This window comes from Pyrgilauda ruficollis, unplaced genomic scaffold, assembly GCF_017590135.1.
Source record: "Pyrgilauda ruficollis isolate IOZ18807 unplaced genomic scaffold, ASM1759013v1 scaffold346, whole genome shotgun sequence".
NCBI lineage: Eukaryota > Metazoa > Chordata > Aves > Passeriformes > Passeridae > Pyrgilauda > Pyrgilauda ruficollis.
In genome coordinates this window covers 37,204-53,740 of record NW_024524890.1, presented here as the reverse complement: position 1 = coordinate 53,740, position 16,537 = coordinate 37,204, and the positions used below count along the sequence as shown (strand labels likewise).

Below are 16,537 nucleotides of genomic sequence, written 5' to 3'. Positions count from 1 at the left end.
TCATTTTACATTATTTTCCCTGTTGGCAAAAGGCAGGGGTAGAGGAAGCAGAGTTTTGGAAAAGGAGCTCCCTCTCTCTCATCTCACCCTCTTTCAGCTCAAATTGCTAATGCAGACGTCAGTTTTTCCTGGTTCACCCTTTCATGTCATTGTTAAGATTAGTGGTTTTATCTTTCCCTTCAATGGCTGCAAGAGACTCTCTGAGCCTTCAGGCTACATCCCATTTAAGGATACCTGATCTTCCCCACTGACAGCCTTATCATACCTTCCAGACAGAGTAAATTCTTCAACCACAAGCTCCTGCTTTGAAATAAAACTGTTCACACAGTCTCATTAAAGACCCGTAAATGCCTTCACTGCCTCAATCTTCAACAGCAAGACTGGCTGCTCTCCAGGCACCCAGTCCACTGAACTGGAAGATAGGGACAGGGAGAAGAATGAAGTCCTCCATAATCTACTGGGGAACAGTCAGTGACCCACCACACCACTTAAGACCCACACAAGCCTACAGGGCAAAATGAGATCCATGGATCCTGAGGGAGCTCGTGGAAGTGCTCACCAAGCCACTTTCCATCATTTACAAGCAGTCCTAGCTGCTAACGGGCATTTCCAGTTGACTGAATGCCACAACATGTGATGTTGATCTACACAAAAGGCTTGAAGGAATATCCAGGGAACTACAATCCTGTCATCAGACCTTGGTCCTGGATAAGGGTATGGAGCAGATCCTCTGAAGTGTTATTACATATAGGACAACCAGGAGTAAGGCCCAGCCAGCACAGGTTTGTGAAAGGCAGGTCCTGCTTGATTAACCTGGTCTCCTCCCATGACCAGGCAACCTGTGTGGTGGAATGAGTGAAAGGCTGTGAATTTTGTCTGCCACAGTTTGCTTTGACACAAAAAGCAAACTTTTTCTGGAGAAACTGTCTGCTCATGGCTTGCATCATGGTACTCCAGGGCAGTGACCATTCCCCTATACTGGGCACTGGTGAAGCCACACCTCAATCCTGTGGTCAGTTTTGGATCCCTCATTACAACAAAAACCCTGAGATGCTGGTGTATGTCCAGAGGGCACTGGAGCTGGTGAAGGGTCTGGAGCACAAGTCAGATGCGGAGCAGCTGAGAGTTTTCAACCATGAGAACAGAAGGCTCAGCTGGAACCTTATTGCTCTCTACAACTGCCTCTAAGGAGGGTGTTGCAGGGGATTCAGGGTCTTCTCCCAGGCAAAAACTGACAGGACAACAAGAAATGGCCACAAGCTGAGGCAGGGGAGGTTTAGTTTAGAAACTAAAAAAAATTTATTCACTGAATAATGGAAAAATTTATTCACTGAAAGGATTATCCAGCACTGGAACAGGCTGCCCAAGGCAGTGGTGGAGGCACCATCCCTGAAGGTATTTAAAAGACATGTAGATGTGGCACTTGGGGGCATGGGTTATTGGTGGACTTGACAGTACCAGGTTAATGGTTGGATTTAATGATCTTAGAGATGTTTTCCAACCTAAGTGATCCTACGTCAAAAGAAAATACAAAAATGCAATGCCTATGACAGCAAAAATCAACTAACAGATACAGGAAGTTTTCAGCCAAATCACATTCAATCTGCTTCACTCAATTCAAACAGTCTAATTTTATATTGATAGATACACCCACATAAATCCTTTACAAGAGAAAAGCCACACTGTTTTACCTTTAAACAACAAAACACAGCTAATTCCACCATACCCCACTTGAATCAATCCACCATTCTGAATCAGGTGATGTCCAATTGATTTTAAATCAGCTAAACCAAGTCCTTGCACAGCACAATTCAGACCACCAAAAAAGTGCCTGATGAAGTTTTCGCGTTTTCTTCAACTTTTTAGAATATTTTGCAAGACAATGGATGAGAAAGGGAGAAAGCAAATGCTGATTAATATTAGTGAAGGGTCCAACCAGAAAAACTAGAATAAAGTTATTGTGGGTCATTTTCTAATTACCACTAAGTCCTTACATAATGGACCTCAGACACTACACCCTCAACAGTTCCCCACTGTTTCTATATTAAATGTATGCTAGAGAGTTCAGCCTGTACATTCAAAAAAGACTATTTTGAACACTTGTGTGAAATGTTAAAAGTATTTCAGACTGGAGCTGGTGAAGGGTCTGGAGCACAAGTCAGATGCGGAGCAGCTGAGAGTTTTCAACCATGAGAACAGAAGGCTCAGCTGGAACCTTATTGCTCTCTACAACTGCCTCTAAGGAGGGTGTTGCAGGGGATTCAGGGTCTTCTCCCAGGCAAAAACTGACAGGACAACAAGAAATGGCCACAAGCTGAGGCAGGGGAGGTTTAGTTTAGAAACTAAAAAAAATTTATTCACTGAATAATGGAAAAATTTATTCACTGAAAGGATTATCCAGCACTGGAACAGGCTGCCCAAGGCAGTGGTGGAGGCACCATCCCTGAAGGTATTTAAAAGACATGTAGATGTGGCACTTGGGGGCATGGGTTATTGGTGGACTTGACAGTACCAGGTTAATGGTTGGATTTAATGATCTTAGAGATGTTTTCCAACCTAAGTGATCCTACGTCAAAAGAAAATACAAAAATGCAATGCCTATGACAGCAAAAATCAACTAACAGATACAGGAAGTTTTCAGCCAAATCACATTCAATCTGCTTCACTCAATTCAAACAGTCTAATTTTATATTGATAGATACACCCACATAAATCCTTTACAAGAGAAAAGCCACACTGTTTTACCTTTAAACAACAAAACACAGCTAATTCCACCATACCCCACTTGAATCAATCCACCATTCTGAATCAGGTGATGTCCAATTGATTTTAAATCAGCTAAACCAAGTCCTTGCACAGCACAATTCAGACCACCAAAAAAGTGCCTGATGAAGTTTTCGCGTTTTCTTCAACTTTTTAGAATATTTTGCAAGACAATGGATGAGAAAGGGAGAAAGCAAATGCTGATTAATATTAGTGAAGGGTCCAACCAGAAAAACTAGAATAAAGTTATTGTGGGTCATTTTCTAATTACCACTAAGTCCTTACATAATGGACCTCAGACACTACACCCTCAACAGTTCCCCACTGTTTCTATATTAAATGTATGCTAGAGAGTTCAGCCTGTACATTCAAAAAAGACTATTTTGAACACTTGTGTGAAATGTTAAAAGTATTTCAGCAGAAACAGAGGAGAAAAAAAAAAAAACAAAACAGGAAAACAAAAAACACCACAAGCATCCTATAAATATATTTTTAAAATATAATAAAGATCAGTTTTAAAAAGTCAGGAATCCATGTACTAAATTTATTTAGTGTGTCTTTAAATATTTGGTAGTTTTGGCCTTAAATAAAGTTCCACAAAGTGAATGAAGTGAAGAAAAAAACTTACACTTTTAATCAAAGGATATCATGAAAAGTCAACCATATCCATTAAAGTTACTATGAATGGAAGTTTGGTAGTAGAAAATTGTTTATGTGGTTGCTAACACAATATCCTCAGCATGAAGTTTTCTAAGAAGTAATTCACATCACCAAGATCAAATATAAACATGACCATAATTCAAGAAATAATTTTAACTTATCAAAAGACAATCTCAATCTAAAAAAAATTAAAAAACATAATCAAGGAGTTAGAATTATTGATTGCATATTCTAAAGAAACTTTTGCCACAGGAAAAGATGCAAGAGAATTCAGCTGATTGCTAATACCATTCTTTAAAAGATACTGCTAATGTTAAAAAACAGGTATACTTCTATGGACATGAACAAAATACAGGCCCCACAGCAGAAGGGACTGTAGAAGGTCAATCTACACCCCCTATTTCTGTCCAGCATTTTCATATGAAAGAAATAATTTCATTTCTCTGAATGAAGCTCTCCTCTATCAATAAGAAACCTTTGTATTCAAGAACAGGTACCTATAAAATTGTTTTCATTACACTGCATCAGGTAGATTTGTTTGAGACCAAAAATCTTAAGAAATTAACAACAAAGGAACAATAAAATGTACACTCAAACATTTCATGGTGCCTAAGTAACTTGAAACACTCATTCTTGGAAAACAGCTCATTTGTTTCATCAATTTTTTCAGCAACTAACTACAACTTCTTTAACAAAAATATTTCTCAAGTACCATTTGACAAAAAAACAAGCTTAACACATGACATTTTACTATGAACAGTAAAACACAATATTTGCTAATTGCAGGCATAGAGCAGTTAAACTACCGGATTAAGATTTATGTTTATTAAAGGCTGCTTCATTCTGTTTCAGAAAACTCAAGAATCATACGTAAGAGAATAGGAAGGAAGAACAAGTATGTCCTTTGTTTTCAAGATATTTCTTCACTTTGCTCACGCATAACTTGAAAAGAACAAGGCAAATACAAATAATTCTGAGTTTATGAAAGAGATGTGAGCATTGAACTCACACACATCTGAAAGGAGCCTCAGTACACCCATGAAGGAAATCAAGTTCAAACCGTCCTTGTGATTAAGAAAAATGTGCCAGCCAGGGAAAGTGATGATGTGAGTTCACATCACAGCCAGGATTCTCTTGGCAAGTTGCTATTCATAGCAACCGTTTACCAGTCCCCTACTTCAAGTCATTTGAATTTTAGCACTGAATTTAGTGACTGTGCTTAGAGAAAGTCCTTTCAGGCAGCTGATTCTAAGGAAAAGTTTTGCAATATTAGATTGGTGTCAGATTAGCCAGATGAATTTACTCCCCCAGCAATTGCACAATCACTCTACAGAGCACAAAGCCAGTGGCAGGAACACACAGCCAGAAGTTACAAAAGGAGACAGACACTGACCTTACCAGCCACTTACTCACAGACTGCCTTAGCTTCAAGGTAAACCACAATATTAGCTTCTGTCTGTAAGAAATGCCTGTCCTCCTAATGGAAAGGAAGAGTCCTGACCAACACACAGAGTAGCTTTACTTGCAGAAGCTCACCATGTTTTTACTCTCAGAAACCAAACTGTCCTCGCTAAAAGACACCAGGTAGTACTTCTGAATGACCATGTCAGTTTAAAAACAAAGACATTAAAACAAAGCAAAATCTGTGAAAGATCAAACATGGGTTAGGTAAACTAAACAAAATAAACAAATAAATTATTTGGAAATGAAAGCACATGTTACATTTAATTTACTTTACATTCCAACACTGCACAATTTGTAATCTCTTCATTTTCTCCATGCAATAATATGTTGGTTTGGAGATGCTGAACAAGCCAAAACAACACCTAAACAACATCAGGGAAACTTTTACTGACCATGAGTGTTAAGGCACCTATCCCTGTCAAAGACACCAGAAATTTCATTCCACAGCATTTCTCCTTCATCGCATAGCTCATTCTGTGATGTTAAAACCTACATGCTTGAACAAAAAACACCTTTTCAAACACACCTCTGCAAAGGAAAACAACTGTTTTTGTAATTCTGCAATGAATTATAAAATTCACAACATCTTTCAGAAATTTATCATTGAGATAATGAGCATTTAGTTACTAGTCTACTGGCACCCTTCCCTTCACAATTGCTCCCCTCAACTGCATTCCAGAAGCTCAGTAATACCACAGTGAACCTCAGACAAGTTCATTTCCCCACTGGAATCACAGGGTAACAGTAAGCTTCATGGGAAAAACAAAAAACAGTCAAGAAGCCAAAAAACCAAAACAAATCCATAACAAACCACATGGCTGTGCTGAGCACTGCTGAAGAAAAATGAGTTCAGGCAAATTAATAGGGAAATTAATGGACATTTTACCTCCCAGCATCAGTACAAAGGCTTAAAGCCCATTCCATGTCTCTTAGTGCTACACTTAAAAGTAAGATTCAGCATGAACTTTAGACAGGATAATATGCTGGAACACCAGCATAAATAGGAAAGAAAGCTAGTATTACAAAAGTGACTCAATGACCTCGCAGATAAAGTCCAATACAAATGATGTATTTTGACGCCTCTTCCTCCTGACTAGCCAAAAGGAATTAAAAAAAAAAAATTAAAAAAAGAAAATCACAGTGCAACTATAAAATGCACATGCAGTCTTTTCAGGTATAAATTCATAAAATCAGAAGACAAAATTAAAGGTCTATCTCTAGTCTATCAAACCCACTTCACATCACTCAGATTATTTTAAATTCAGTGCTAGCAGTTTAATGACAGCAGCAATGCATTTTGTTTCAATCAACATTATTATAAAAAACATGTTATCATTGCAACAAAATAAAACCTGTAACTTATTTCAACAAGGGAAGAATGAGAAAAATAAGTAAAAAGCATTGAGGAAAGAGAAAAGGAGTCAATAGTGCTTCAAATAACAGTAACAATACACTTATGAAAACCCTACATTAAATACATACCCACATATATGCTCACACACACACTTATCTTCCCTTTATAGTGCACTAGCTCTAAGCCAAAACTGGCAGGGTCAGTGGTATAAGCACATGTTCATGCTTTATAAAAATAAGATCAGCAAGCTGAGAAAGAGGACTTCAAAAAGAATACATCATCTATTCTAGACCCTCTTGTTTTGAAGCAATTTCAAGCATACCCCAAACATTCCTGATAAGGGCATTCCCCTTGATGTTAAAAAAAAGAATCAATAAATAGAAATCCTAATTTGTCATGATACCTTGGGTTTTAGCTTTTATATTTTTCAGATTCTCTGCTGCCTGGTATGTAACTCTGAAACTTCCTATTAGGTGTTAGTAAGTTCTCTTCACAGGGTAGTCAGCCAAAACAATCCCTTCCCAGCTACAGAATCAAGGACAACCATTACCCAAAAAGCATAAACAACAGTGGAGAGAAGGGGGCAAGACAGGGGGTTGAGACTTCATGACCTGGAGCTGTAACTGGACAACTGAACCCAGTATGTAATGAATCCAAACTTATAAAAGTGTAAAAACTTGTGACCGGCATCCATCTTGGATTCAACTTGGGTATAGTCCTCACCAGCCTCTTGTGCTGCCCAAGGTGTACTCTTTTAAGGCCTTTCAATAAATACCTATTTTGTCCATTTAGCTCTGTTTAGTCTCTGTTCCTGATCAGCCTTTCTAGGCATCAGTCACATAACCATAGACAGGAAACCACTGTTGCCAAGGCCTGCAAAATGACACAGTGAAAGAACATTAAAGTATCTCACCCAAATTAAGCTTATTATTTCCTTCTATTCAACAAGGGACAGGAACACAGTTGAACTTTCTCTCAATTTTCTCTTAACTAAAGATTGCATCTCAGTCTTCTTTCTGAACAACTGTCATTCAGTTTGTCCAGAATCTTCCAACAACTGCAATAGGCCATATTTTTCATGACTTCTAGCTCATCTCTGATGCCTCTCACACTTGTGTGTGTATTCCCCAAAGAGATCCCAGTGCCCACAACCTACTGCAGTACTCTAACAGAGGCTTTAAAAGCACCAAGCACAGGAGAGAATTTCCTTTCTGTGTTTTACATGCAGAACTCCTGTTAATATACCTCAAAAGGAAATCTGAAGTGTTTGAACTGGCATTCTCTCGTAAGTTCATGGCTCAGCCTGCAGACCATTTTACACCTTTTTTGATTAAACAGCAGCACTGCAAAGAGGTTAGACACAACAGGAAGATTTATTTTTCTCTTTTATTTTCCAGGAATAAGCAGCAGTGACTCTTCAATAGGCACAAATTTGTGACATACAGCTCAAAGTTTTCAGAACTTAGTATGCAGCAGATTTTGTAATTTTCTGAAGTGCTTAGAAACAGCTTTTTTTTTTTTTTTTCATTCACACATATCTAGGACACAGTCAAGCTATCTATAGCTGACTGATTCCTTAATTCTCCTCGAGTTTTAAAGAGAATGGCTTTAAATTATCCTCTAGTCAAAGATAATCACCCTACCAAGACTAAAGATGACATTTTTCCCACTGTATTACATTCCTTTCTCATACATGTTTCAGCAGCAAAATGAAAAGCAAAACACAAAACCCTGACTGTGGAAGCACCATTCTTTCATCACTTCATATTGACCAGAATACCTCTTCACCAGCCAGGGAAACAGGATCAACTGGCACACTGCACCATGAACCTCCCAATCCAGCAGGGCCTATCAAATGATCTGCTGGCCAGCTTCAGTCTGACAAATCCTTCCACCCATCCCAAACCCTTGGCTTAGAGGAGACTGAATCACTGTAACAGCTAAACAGCACCTGAGCAGACAAAGTGGCAAGCTCCTCATAAAAGAGTTTCTGACATATTTCTTTGGGCTTGTCTTGAGGCCACCTACAGACACTGGTGACAGCCATTCCTGCACCAGCACCACTGTATCAGAAAGTCACAGACATGGAAATCAAGAAAAAAACCCATCAGGATCTGTCTCCTGATGTTTCCCAGGATGAAATCTCTTGTCTTTGTATTAAGGTTTGTGTGTCCTACACCTACTGTAAAAAGCTCAGTAAAGATTTTGGGTATATTTGTCTTCCACCTTCTCATAATAAATGACACCTTTGGAAAAAGGATTATATTTAGGATATTCTATCTGTATCAAAATCCATCATAAGAAGGCAAATGTAAATCCAGTTGACAGGACACCTGGTTGGACATGTGAAGTTAAAAGTACCATAACAGAGTAGTATATTTTCGAAGCAACCAAAAAACCCAAAACAATGGAATAGTTAAGAGACAGATATATAGATAAAGATACACATATCTTGTGTACATATATATATATAATCTCAAAAAACCCAAAACCACAAACCCAACTCATTATTACAGCTATGGACTGAAGGGCAAATTTGGGGGTGAGTAGGTTGGCTCCTACCACAATGCTGTAAACAATGGCCTATTTTTTCAGACACTGCAGAAGGAACTGACTACAGGACAACTGTAGAGACAAAATCACTGAGGAAGGTAGATGCCTGCCCTGATTTCAGCTAGGATAAAATTCTTCCCAGCTGCTGGTAACAGTGCTTTGTAGCTGGTACAAAACAAATGTTTTGTGCATCACCTGGATCTCTCTTTCTTGCTCTCCTTTTTATACAAACATTGTTAGTAGCATAATTTATTTTTCATCAGTTATTAAACTGCTCCTATCACAACTCACAAAGTACATTTTTTTCCCCTGAATTCTCCACTCAGCCAGTCTGTGGATGTAGTGTGTGAGTGGCTGCCTGGGGTTAAAACAAAATCCCTTGTTTGTAAAAAAAAAAAGCAACCAAACACAAAACCCCCACAAGGGTAAGAATGAAATAAACATTAAACAACATTTAAACTAGTCCACAGGTAAGATGGACATAACATCTTTCACTATTAAAGTTATGGCACAGTTATAGATAGATATAAAAAAAGTGAAACTGAGTACTAAAAGTAACAACAGAAAAGTATTCATGCCATTGATCAAAAAGTACTTCAGCTACACCAATCAGATGAGTCCAGTTTCAAATCCTAAAACCAAATATCAAAGAAAAGAGTTATCTTCCAAAAACAGTGGCAAACAAATGGATTCCCTTCTAGAAGAACTACAAGACAAAGTTTCAATTTTGTAATCACATATGAAACTAATTCAGATGATAGCTCATGAATTTTTATTTGCCTAGAATTAATTTGCATTGCACAACTATAAAACATGCTTATCATTGCTAACACACTTATGAGTATTAAAAAAAACCAGACAAAACAAACAACAACAACAAAAAACCCTCAAACCAACTAAACCCCCCACAGAACTAGTGTTAAATGCAAGACAGACAGGTAAGTAGGTTATTACTGTTTGACAACAAAAGAGTAAAGGAAGTACATTCTACACTGGATGTACAACTAGCAAAATATGAACAGCAAGAGTAATGCCTCTCACTCCTCCATTACTATATCATGCTTTAAGTTCAGCCATCTGACCTCTGAGAAACTCCTGCAATCCTGAAAACTTATTCCCAAAATTTAAAGGCACACTCACATCAGACTATGGAAAACATCACTGGCTCAGTTCCACCTAGACTCCTCTTTTTAGCTGATGTTTAGTTGAAGAAAGTCATACAGGGGTCAAAAGAGTAGCTTAAAAATGGAAAGTGGTTCCAAAGGAGAACAGTATTAAAGGAACAGAAAGAGAGCAAAAGGGACAGAAGTGAGACTGTTCCTTGGGTATACAGCGTAAGAGGTTATGAAAGCATGTAATTCAAGAAGGCTGCAAACACTGTGGAACTACTAAGGCCAAAATTGATCCACAATACACATCAATACAAACTGTTTAATAATCAACACTGAAAACTTGTCTATGTAGCTCCAACACCCAGGGAAGCACCAAATACAGTGACATGCCCCCTTGTCCAGTACTACACCAGTGATGCAAGTAAAAGTCGACTTGTAAAAAAGGCCACCTTACGAAGTTAACGGGTACAGTCAAAACATTTATGAGACAGCTTCTGGAGCTGTGTGTCTGCATCTCCAGGTAATGCCTCACAACGTCGTTTCCAACGCCAAACAAAGGAAGTCGTGGAACGGGACACAAACAACATCCCAGAACCCTATCCGTCTCCAAAAGCCAGGCCCTAAGCCAGCTCTGAGCTGGCCCGGCCTCCTCCGGCTTCCCCCTGCACTGAGTCCGCTCGGCGACACCGGCACCTCGGGTGCTGGCACAGCCCCTTCCCAGATCCTCAAGGAGAGGGCTGGCCCGTCCAATCCCCCATCCCGACCCACCTTGAGGAGGATGGAAGGCGGCAGCTGGTTTATATCCGGGGTGGGTGGCGGCTGCAACTCCCGGCAGCTGTCGCCGGGGTACTCCAGCGGCTCCTCGCAGCCCGCCTCGCCGCCTCGCTCCTTCTCCTCCTCCCGGCCCTGCTCCTTCTCGTCCTGAGCCGCGGGAGGCGGTGGCGAGGCGGGCTGTCCCCCGCCACTCAGCCCGGCGGTGCCCCCGCCGCTCTCCCCCGCGACGCCGGGCAGGGCGAGCAGCTGCGGCTCCGCCGGGCACTGGCAGGCGCCGGGCTCGGGCTCAGCGGCGGCGCAGCGCGGCTGCTTGCAGGGCGGGCAGGCGGGCAGCCCGGCCCCCTTGCGCTTGCACACCATCTCGGAGGAGACCTCGCCGGGCGGCCCCAGGAGGCCCAGCACCGGCGAGGGCAGCAGGCCGGAGACGAAGAGGCGCTGGCAGTGGCCCGGAGGTTCCCAGGCGGCGGGCGCCAGGCGCAGGAGGCGGCGGGCGACGCGCTGCTCCGCGGCGGTCAGCGACACGTAAGGCGGCGGCGGCGGCGGAAGCAGCGGGTCCCCGGCGGGCAGCGGCTGCTCCGGGGCGGGCGGGCTGGCGCCGTGCACGATGAAGCAGAGCATGCAGGGCCCGCGCAGTAAGCAGCTCCTGCTGCGCGGCGGAGGCGCTTTCCCCCGTGGGCGGCGGCGATCCCGGCTTAGGCTCCTTGCCTCCTTTGAGAGCAGGTGGCCCATATAGGAGGGGAAGCAGCGGCAGCGGAAGGGCGGGTGTCACCTGCGGGAGGCGGCGCCGGGAGCTGACATGCTGCCGGCGGGCCGGGGCAGGAGGCGGTGGCGACGGCGGGGCTTGTTCCGGGACGCCGGGAGGGAGGGAGAAGCTTCCGCTACCGCCGGCCTGACCTCCCCCGGGGAGCAGGGGCGGCGCTCCGTGGGCCGGCGCTGCTGCCGCCAGCGGCCCTGCTGGGCCCGGGGAGGGTCGTGCGGGTGTGTGCCTGCCGTGTGCCCGCCCTGTGTCACATCGGTGCGCTCACTGTGTGAACGCGGCTCTACAGACCGCCTACGGCACATACGCCTGTAATATGTGCGTGTATGCATTACCACAGAATCGTTAGGGGTTGGAAGGCACCTCTGGAGATCATCTCGACCTACCCTCCTGCCAAGACAGGGTCACCTGGATCAGGTAACACAGGAAGGCGTCCAGGTGGGTTTGGAATGTCCTCAGAAAGGGAGACGCCACGGCTCACCTGTTCTAGTGCTCTGCCACGCTCAACGTGGCGTTCTTTTTGAGGTGGAACTTACTGTGTTTTATTTATACTAGTTATAGTTTAGTTTAGTTATACTACCCCTTGTCATGTCATTGGGCAGCGCTGAAAAGAGTCTGGACCATCCTGTTGGCACCAGCCTTGAAAATATTTATACACGTTGCTGAGAGTCCTTTCACTTTTCTCCGAACTAAACGGGCCCAGCTCCTGCAGTCTCTCCTTACAAGAGAGATGCTCCAGACCCACCATCATCTTTTTGGCATCTGCTGGACCCTTAGGTCATTGCCTTACATATATATACACATAAGACATATAAAATATGTGCATATTTTTTAGGAACTGATAAACAATTTTTTTGTGCTACACTTTTGTGGAAACCCAGAGCACCAAGAATATTTCTCTCTCTGCTGTGGGGTGCCCTGACCCCCAGGGGAGCACTGACTTTGACCTTCATTCATGGAGAAAGATTCCTAGAGTTCAAGACAGACTAGAATCCACAAAAGTGTGACATAGATTATAGAGAGCAGTGTAGGTGTATCACTTGGTGAGAAATTTAGGTTTTGGGATTTTTAGTATGTTGTGGATGGAAGCAAGATGAAGGGTACAGGGTGTCATCCTGGGTTTCTTCTTCATGCTTCTTCCTTCCTCTTTATGGGTTTGGGTGGCATTTTGTAATTGGGCAGAAAAGTCCGCATTGCAGGCTCTTTGGGATCAGTTACTGGGTTAAAAGGGAAAATCATCTAGGTGTCTGTTTTTAATTGGATAGTTTAGTCTTAAAAGACCTTATGTAACAAGAGATTGTTAGCCATCTTGTGCCTTGTAATGAAAAGCTGCTGAACTCACAGTAGTGAGTGTTTTACTGGTAAGAAATAATAAACACCTTTGTCCAAACATGAACTACTGTCTCAAGTACTTTCAATCCAGACCCAGAGTAACCAACACACTTTGTAGGCAAATGTGAGAAGACCCTTTCCTATTGGTCTCAGATTATATGTAGGACAGTGGCTGAGGTTTTGCAGCGGCAAAGCAACACAAGCTTAGAGACCACCAAGAGCAGTCTTCCAAGTCTCTTCTGTCAACATCATCTTTCCACCAGCACTTTCCAGAAAATACTTGTTTTATGCTGTTTTAATTCATTGTACCTCTCAAAACAGGGCTCATATGGGACCTCTGACCCCCTATGCCCTCCTGCAGACACTCATCTCTAACTGCAGAGTGTTGAACCTCAGTAGAGGTGCCCTGGTTTGTAAATACTTGCTGGAGGCTGCACTGCTTTAATTAAGACTCTGCTTAGTGCCTAGCAAAAGCAATTTGTTTCAACATTCAGTTCTAAACAGTTGATGTAGCTATATAGTCTTAGATATGTAGTTTAAATATATGTGCAATTTTGTCCTTAGTAAAAGGTGTCTGGGGAAGGAGAAGGCAAGTTATAGCTAGAGTATATATGACTCAGTACTAATATTAAACAACAAAGGGCAGGAAAAGAAATGCACAGTATTTTATATTGTGTAGCACGTGTTTTGGCCTTTTGCCCAGGGACGAGTTGTGTTAGGATTAAAATACCCATGCTGCTATTATTTTTGTTTGCTACCTCTATTATTAGTCTTCAGCAGCTCTGTAAAAATGTTTCCTATGAGAAAAGTACTAAATATGCCTTTGGATAAAAGCAGAGCAATAGAATACTGTGTTTGGATTTATACTTCAATGAGCTTAATCAATATAAACCACAGCAAATCTTAGCAAAAAAATTGGCAAGGCCTTTTCTGCTCTTTTGGGAGAATGGGTTGAAAAGCAGAAGACAGCTGGGAGTAAGTCTTGGTAAGACTGTGTGAACAGCAGACTAGTCATCCTCGTATATGGACTGAGTTTAACAGTGCCTTCTCTGCACTTGTGTAGCCCAAGTGTTGCTTCAGAACTCCTCCAGTTAGCATAATGGACATAAATTCACTCTTTGTGCCTTAGCCATTGGTTTGTGCCTGTCCCAGCTGCCTGCCAATGGTGGCTCACGCACTCCCTCCTCCCACTGACTCAAAATTTTATTTCAGTAAGGAAAAACAAAAACAACATTAAAAGAAGATGAAAATCCAAGTCAAATCTTCAAACCAATCTGAACTCAGAATAAATGCTGGCTGCCTTCAACTTCTCCAATGTGTTTCCTTCCCACACAGTCTGCAGTACTTCAAGAACCCCTCCAGAGTGGAGCCCTTCCATGAGTCCAGAGTTCATGCTAGGAGCCTGCTCCATAACAGAATTCTGATGGGATCACCTGTGCCTTTGGACATCCACCTGCCCCGGCATGGGATCCTCCATGGGCTGTCAGTGGTTCTGTGCTCTACAGCGGACTCCTCCACAGATCACAGTCTCTTACACTCAAGTTCACATTGGAGTTCCAGCCTGCCCAGTATGGCAGCACAGGAGCACTGATTGCCCTGGGCACCCTCCAGCCCAGGCACTTTGCCATGGCTGTCACCAAAATGTTCCAGGTACAACATGCTGAGGTGACCAGCAGAGCAGCCAGCAGCAAAGTCAGAACAGCCACTAACAAGCGCTGGGTTCCAACAGACAGACAGGAAAACAAGCCCCATGGCAAGCACAGTAGCCTGCCAATTAATAGCTAAATAGCAGTAACAGCTACAAATTCGTTGCAGCACATTCAGTCAAATCTGCCATTATTTCAACCCTTCATGCAGTACACTGGGTGCCAAAACAACTGACGTGGTATAACTGCAGCTGTTCTTTTTTTCATTTTAATCACTTGCTTTTCTTGAGTTTTATTTCTTATTTCCTTGTTTTGTCTTCATTTTTGTGTTTTCCTTGCAATTCATTATTGCTACTACTATAACTTATTAAACTGCTGTTAGTTACCTCAGCCCATGAGGGCTGAGTTTGTTTCTCAGTTTTACACTTCCATTTCTTTCCCTACCCACTAGGATGGGGGAGTGAGAGGAACTAAGCAGCTGTGTATTTCTTAGTTGCCAGCTAAGGTTAAACCACAACAAGTGTGTTTGTTTTAAGTATATTTGGTATGATTATAGAATTTTCCCTTCAAGTAGATTACACAATCACAGAATCCATTAGTTTGGAAAAGACCTGTGAAATCATCAAATCCAACTTTTTACCAAACGCCACTATATCAACTAGACCATGGCACTAAGTGTCACATCCAGCTTTCCCTTAAAAACCTCCAGGAATAGTGACTCCACCACCTGTCTGGACAGCTCATTCCAAGGTCTAATCACCCTTTCTGTGAAGAAATTCTTCCTAGTGTCCAGTCTAAATCTCCCCTGAAGCAGCTTAAGACTATGTCCTCTTGTCCTGTAACTGGTTCCTTTGGAAAAGAGATTCCTCCTGCTACAGCCTCGGGTCAGGGAATTGCAGGGACAGATGAGGTACCCCCCCAGGCCTCCTTTTTTCCAGGCTAAATGCACCTATATTCTTCACCTGCTTGTAATCAGACTTGTGCTCAAGACCCTTTGCCAGCTTTTTTCCCTTGTCTGGACATGCTCCAGCCCCTCAATGTCCTTCCTTGAATGGAGGAACCCAGAGCTGGACACAATGCTCGAGGTGTGGTCTCACCAGTGCCCAGCACAAGAGGATGGTCACTGCCCTGTTCTGCTGGGAGGGGATTGTTGCTGACACAGGCCAAGATGTCCTTGGGCCTTCTTGGCCACATGGGCACAGCTGGGTCATGTCCAGCTGCTGTCAACGATCACCCCCAGACGCTTTACAAACAGGCAGCTCTGACCCAGCCTGCAGCAATGCAGGGGTTTTTGTGGTCTTGTTGAACCTCAGACCACTGGCCTCAACCCATCAATCCAGCTTTTCAGATCCCTCTGCAGAGACTTCCTGCCTTGTAGCAGACCAACACACCCGCCCAAATTTGTGTTGTCCAAGAATTTGCTAATGGTAGATTCAATCCCCTCATCCAGATCATCAGTGAAGATACTAAACAGAACTGGGCCAAGCACTGATCCTGGGGAATAGCACCAGTGACAAGAGGCCAGCCAGATCCAGCACCATTCACCACCATTTTCTGGGCCTGGCCATCCAAACAGTTTTTAACCCAGCAAAGAGTGCTCCTGTCCAAGCCCTGGGCTGCAGCTTTTCTGGGGAGATCAAAGGCTTTGCTGAAGTCCAGGCAGACCACAACCTTTCTCTCCGCCCCCTGGTGGTCACCTGGTTATAACAAGAGATTTTTACGCCGCTGGTATCTTAAGAATTGCTTTGTACAACTGGGTCATCAATAGCAGACATAATGTGTATCAGAAGTTACAGAATTTCTGAAGTTGCTGCATGTATAAAATTTTTATCATTGTAGTAGACAAGTTCCAAGGCAATTATGCTGTCAGAGTGCCATGGGGGTCAGGGCAGCAGGCAGGGCAGGACAGGGCTTCACCAGCTGTGACCAGAGGCAAAACTTTACCACATCCCAGTTGTTCACAAATGTCTTTATTACCTAAACCTACACATTTATGTCTAGCTGCTTCAACTAGATCTTCAAAGTTCCCCCAAGATTTGCAATATCTGTAGGCAAAAGGAGAAATTATTTCTATTGTTTTCAGCCTTCCATCTGAAGTCGAAACATACTTCTCCCAAAACAC

General features: G+C 42.8%; 1 protein-coding gene and 1 long non-coding RNA gene across 6 annotated transcripts in view; one reads left to right on the top strand and one right to left on the bottom strand.

Annotated features, from left to right (window-relative positions):
* Positions 1–11,589, bottom strand: part of FBXL17 (F-box and leucine rich repeat protein 17) — a 32,696-nt gene extending 21,107 nt beyond the window's left edge. For both annotated transcript variants that reach the window (XM_041475263.1, XM_041475262.1), the window contains exon 1: positions 10,675–11,589. In XM_041475263.1, coding sequence (XP_041331197.1) covers positions 10,675–11,409 — 735 coding nt within the window. In that variant the 5' untranslated portion in view covers positions 11,410–11,589. The remainder of the gene's footprint in view (positions 1–10,674) is intronic.
* Positions 11,084–16,537, top strand: part of LOC121357721 — a 40,970-nt gene continuing 35,516 nt past the window's right edge. For 2 of the 4 annotated variants that reach the window (XR_005955762.1, XR_005955759.1), the window contains exons 1-2: positions 11,086–11,202; positions 11,778–11,875. This is a non-coding gene — a long non-coding RNA (uncharacterized LOC121357721). Of the gene's footprint in view, positions 11,203–11,777; positions 11,876–16,537 lie in introns of all 4 variants that reach the window. The other 2 variants (XR_005955760.1, XR_005955761.1) reach the window with 2 other exon arrangements.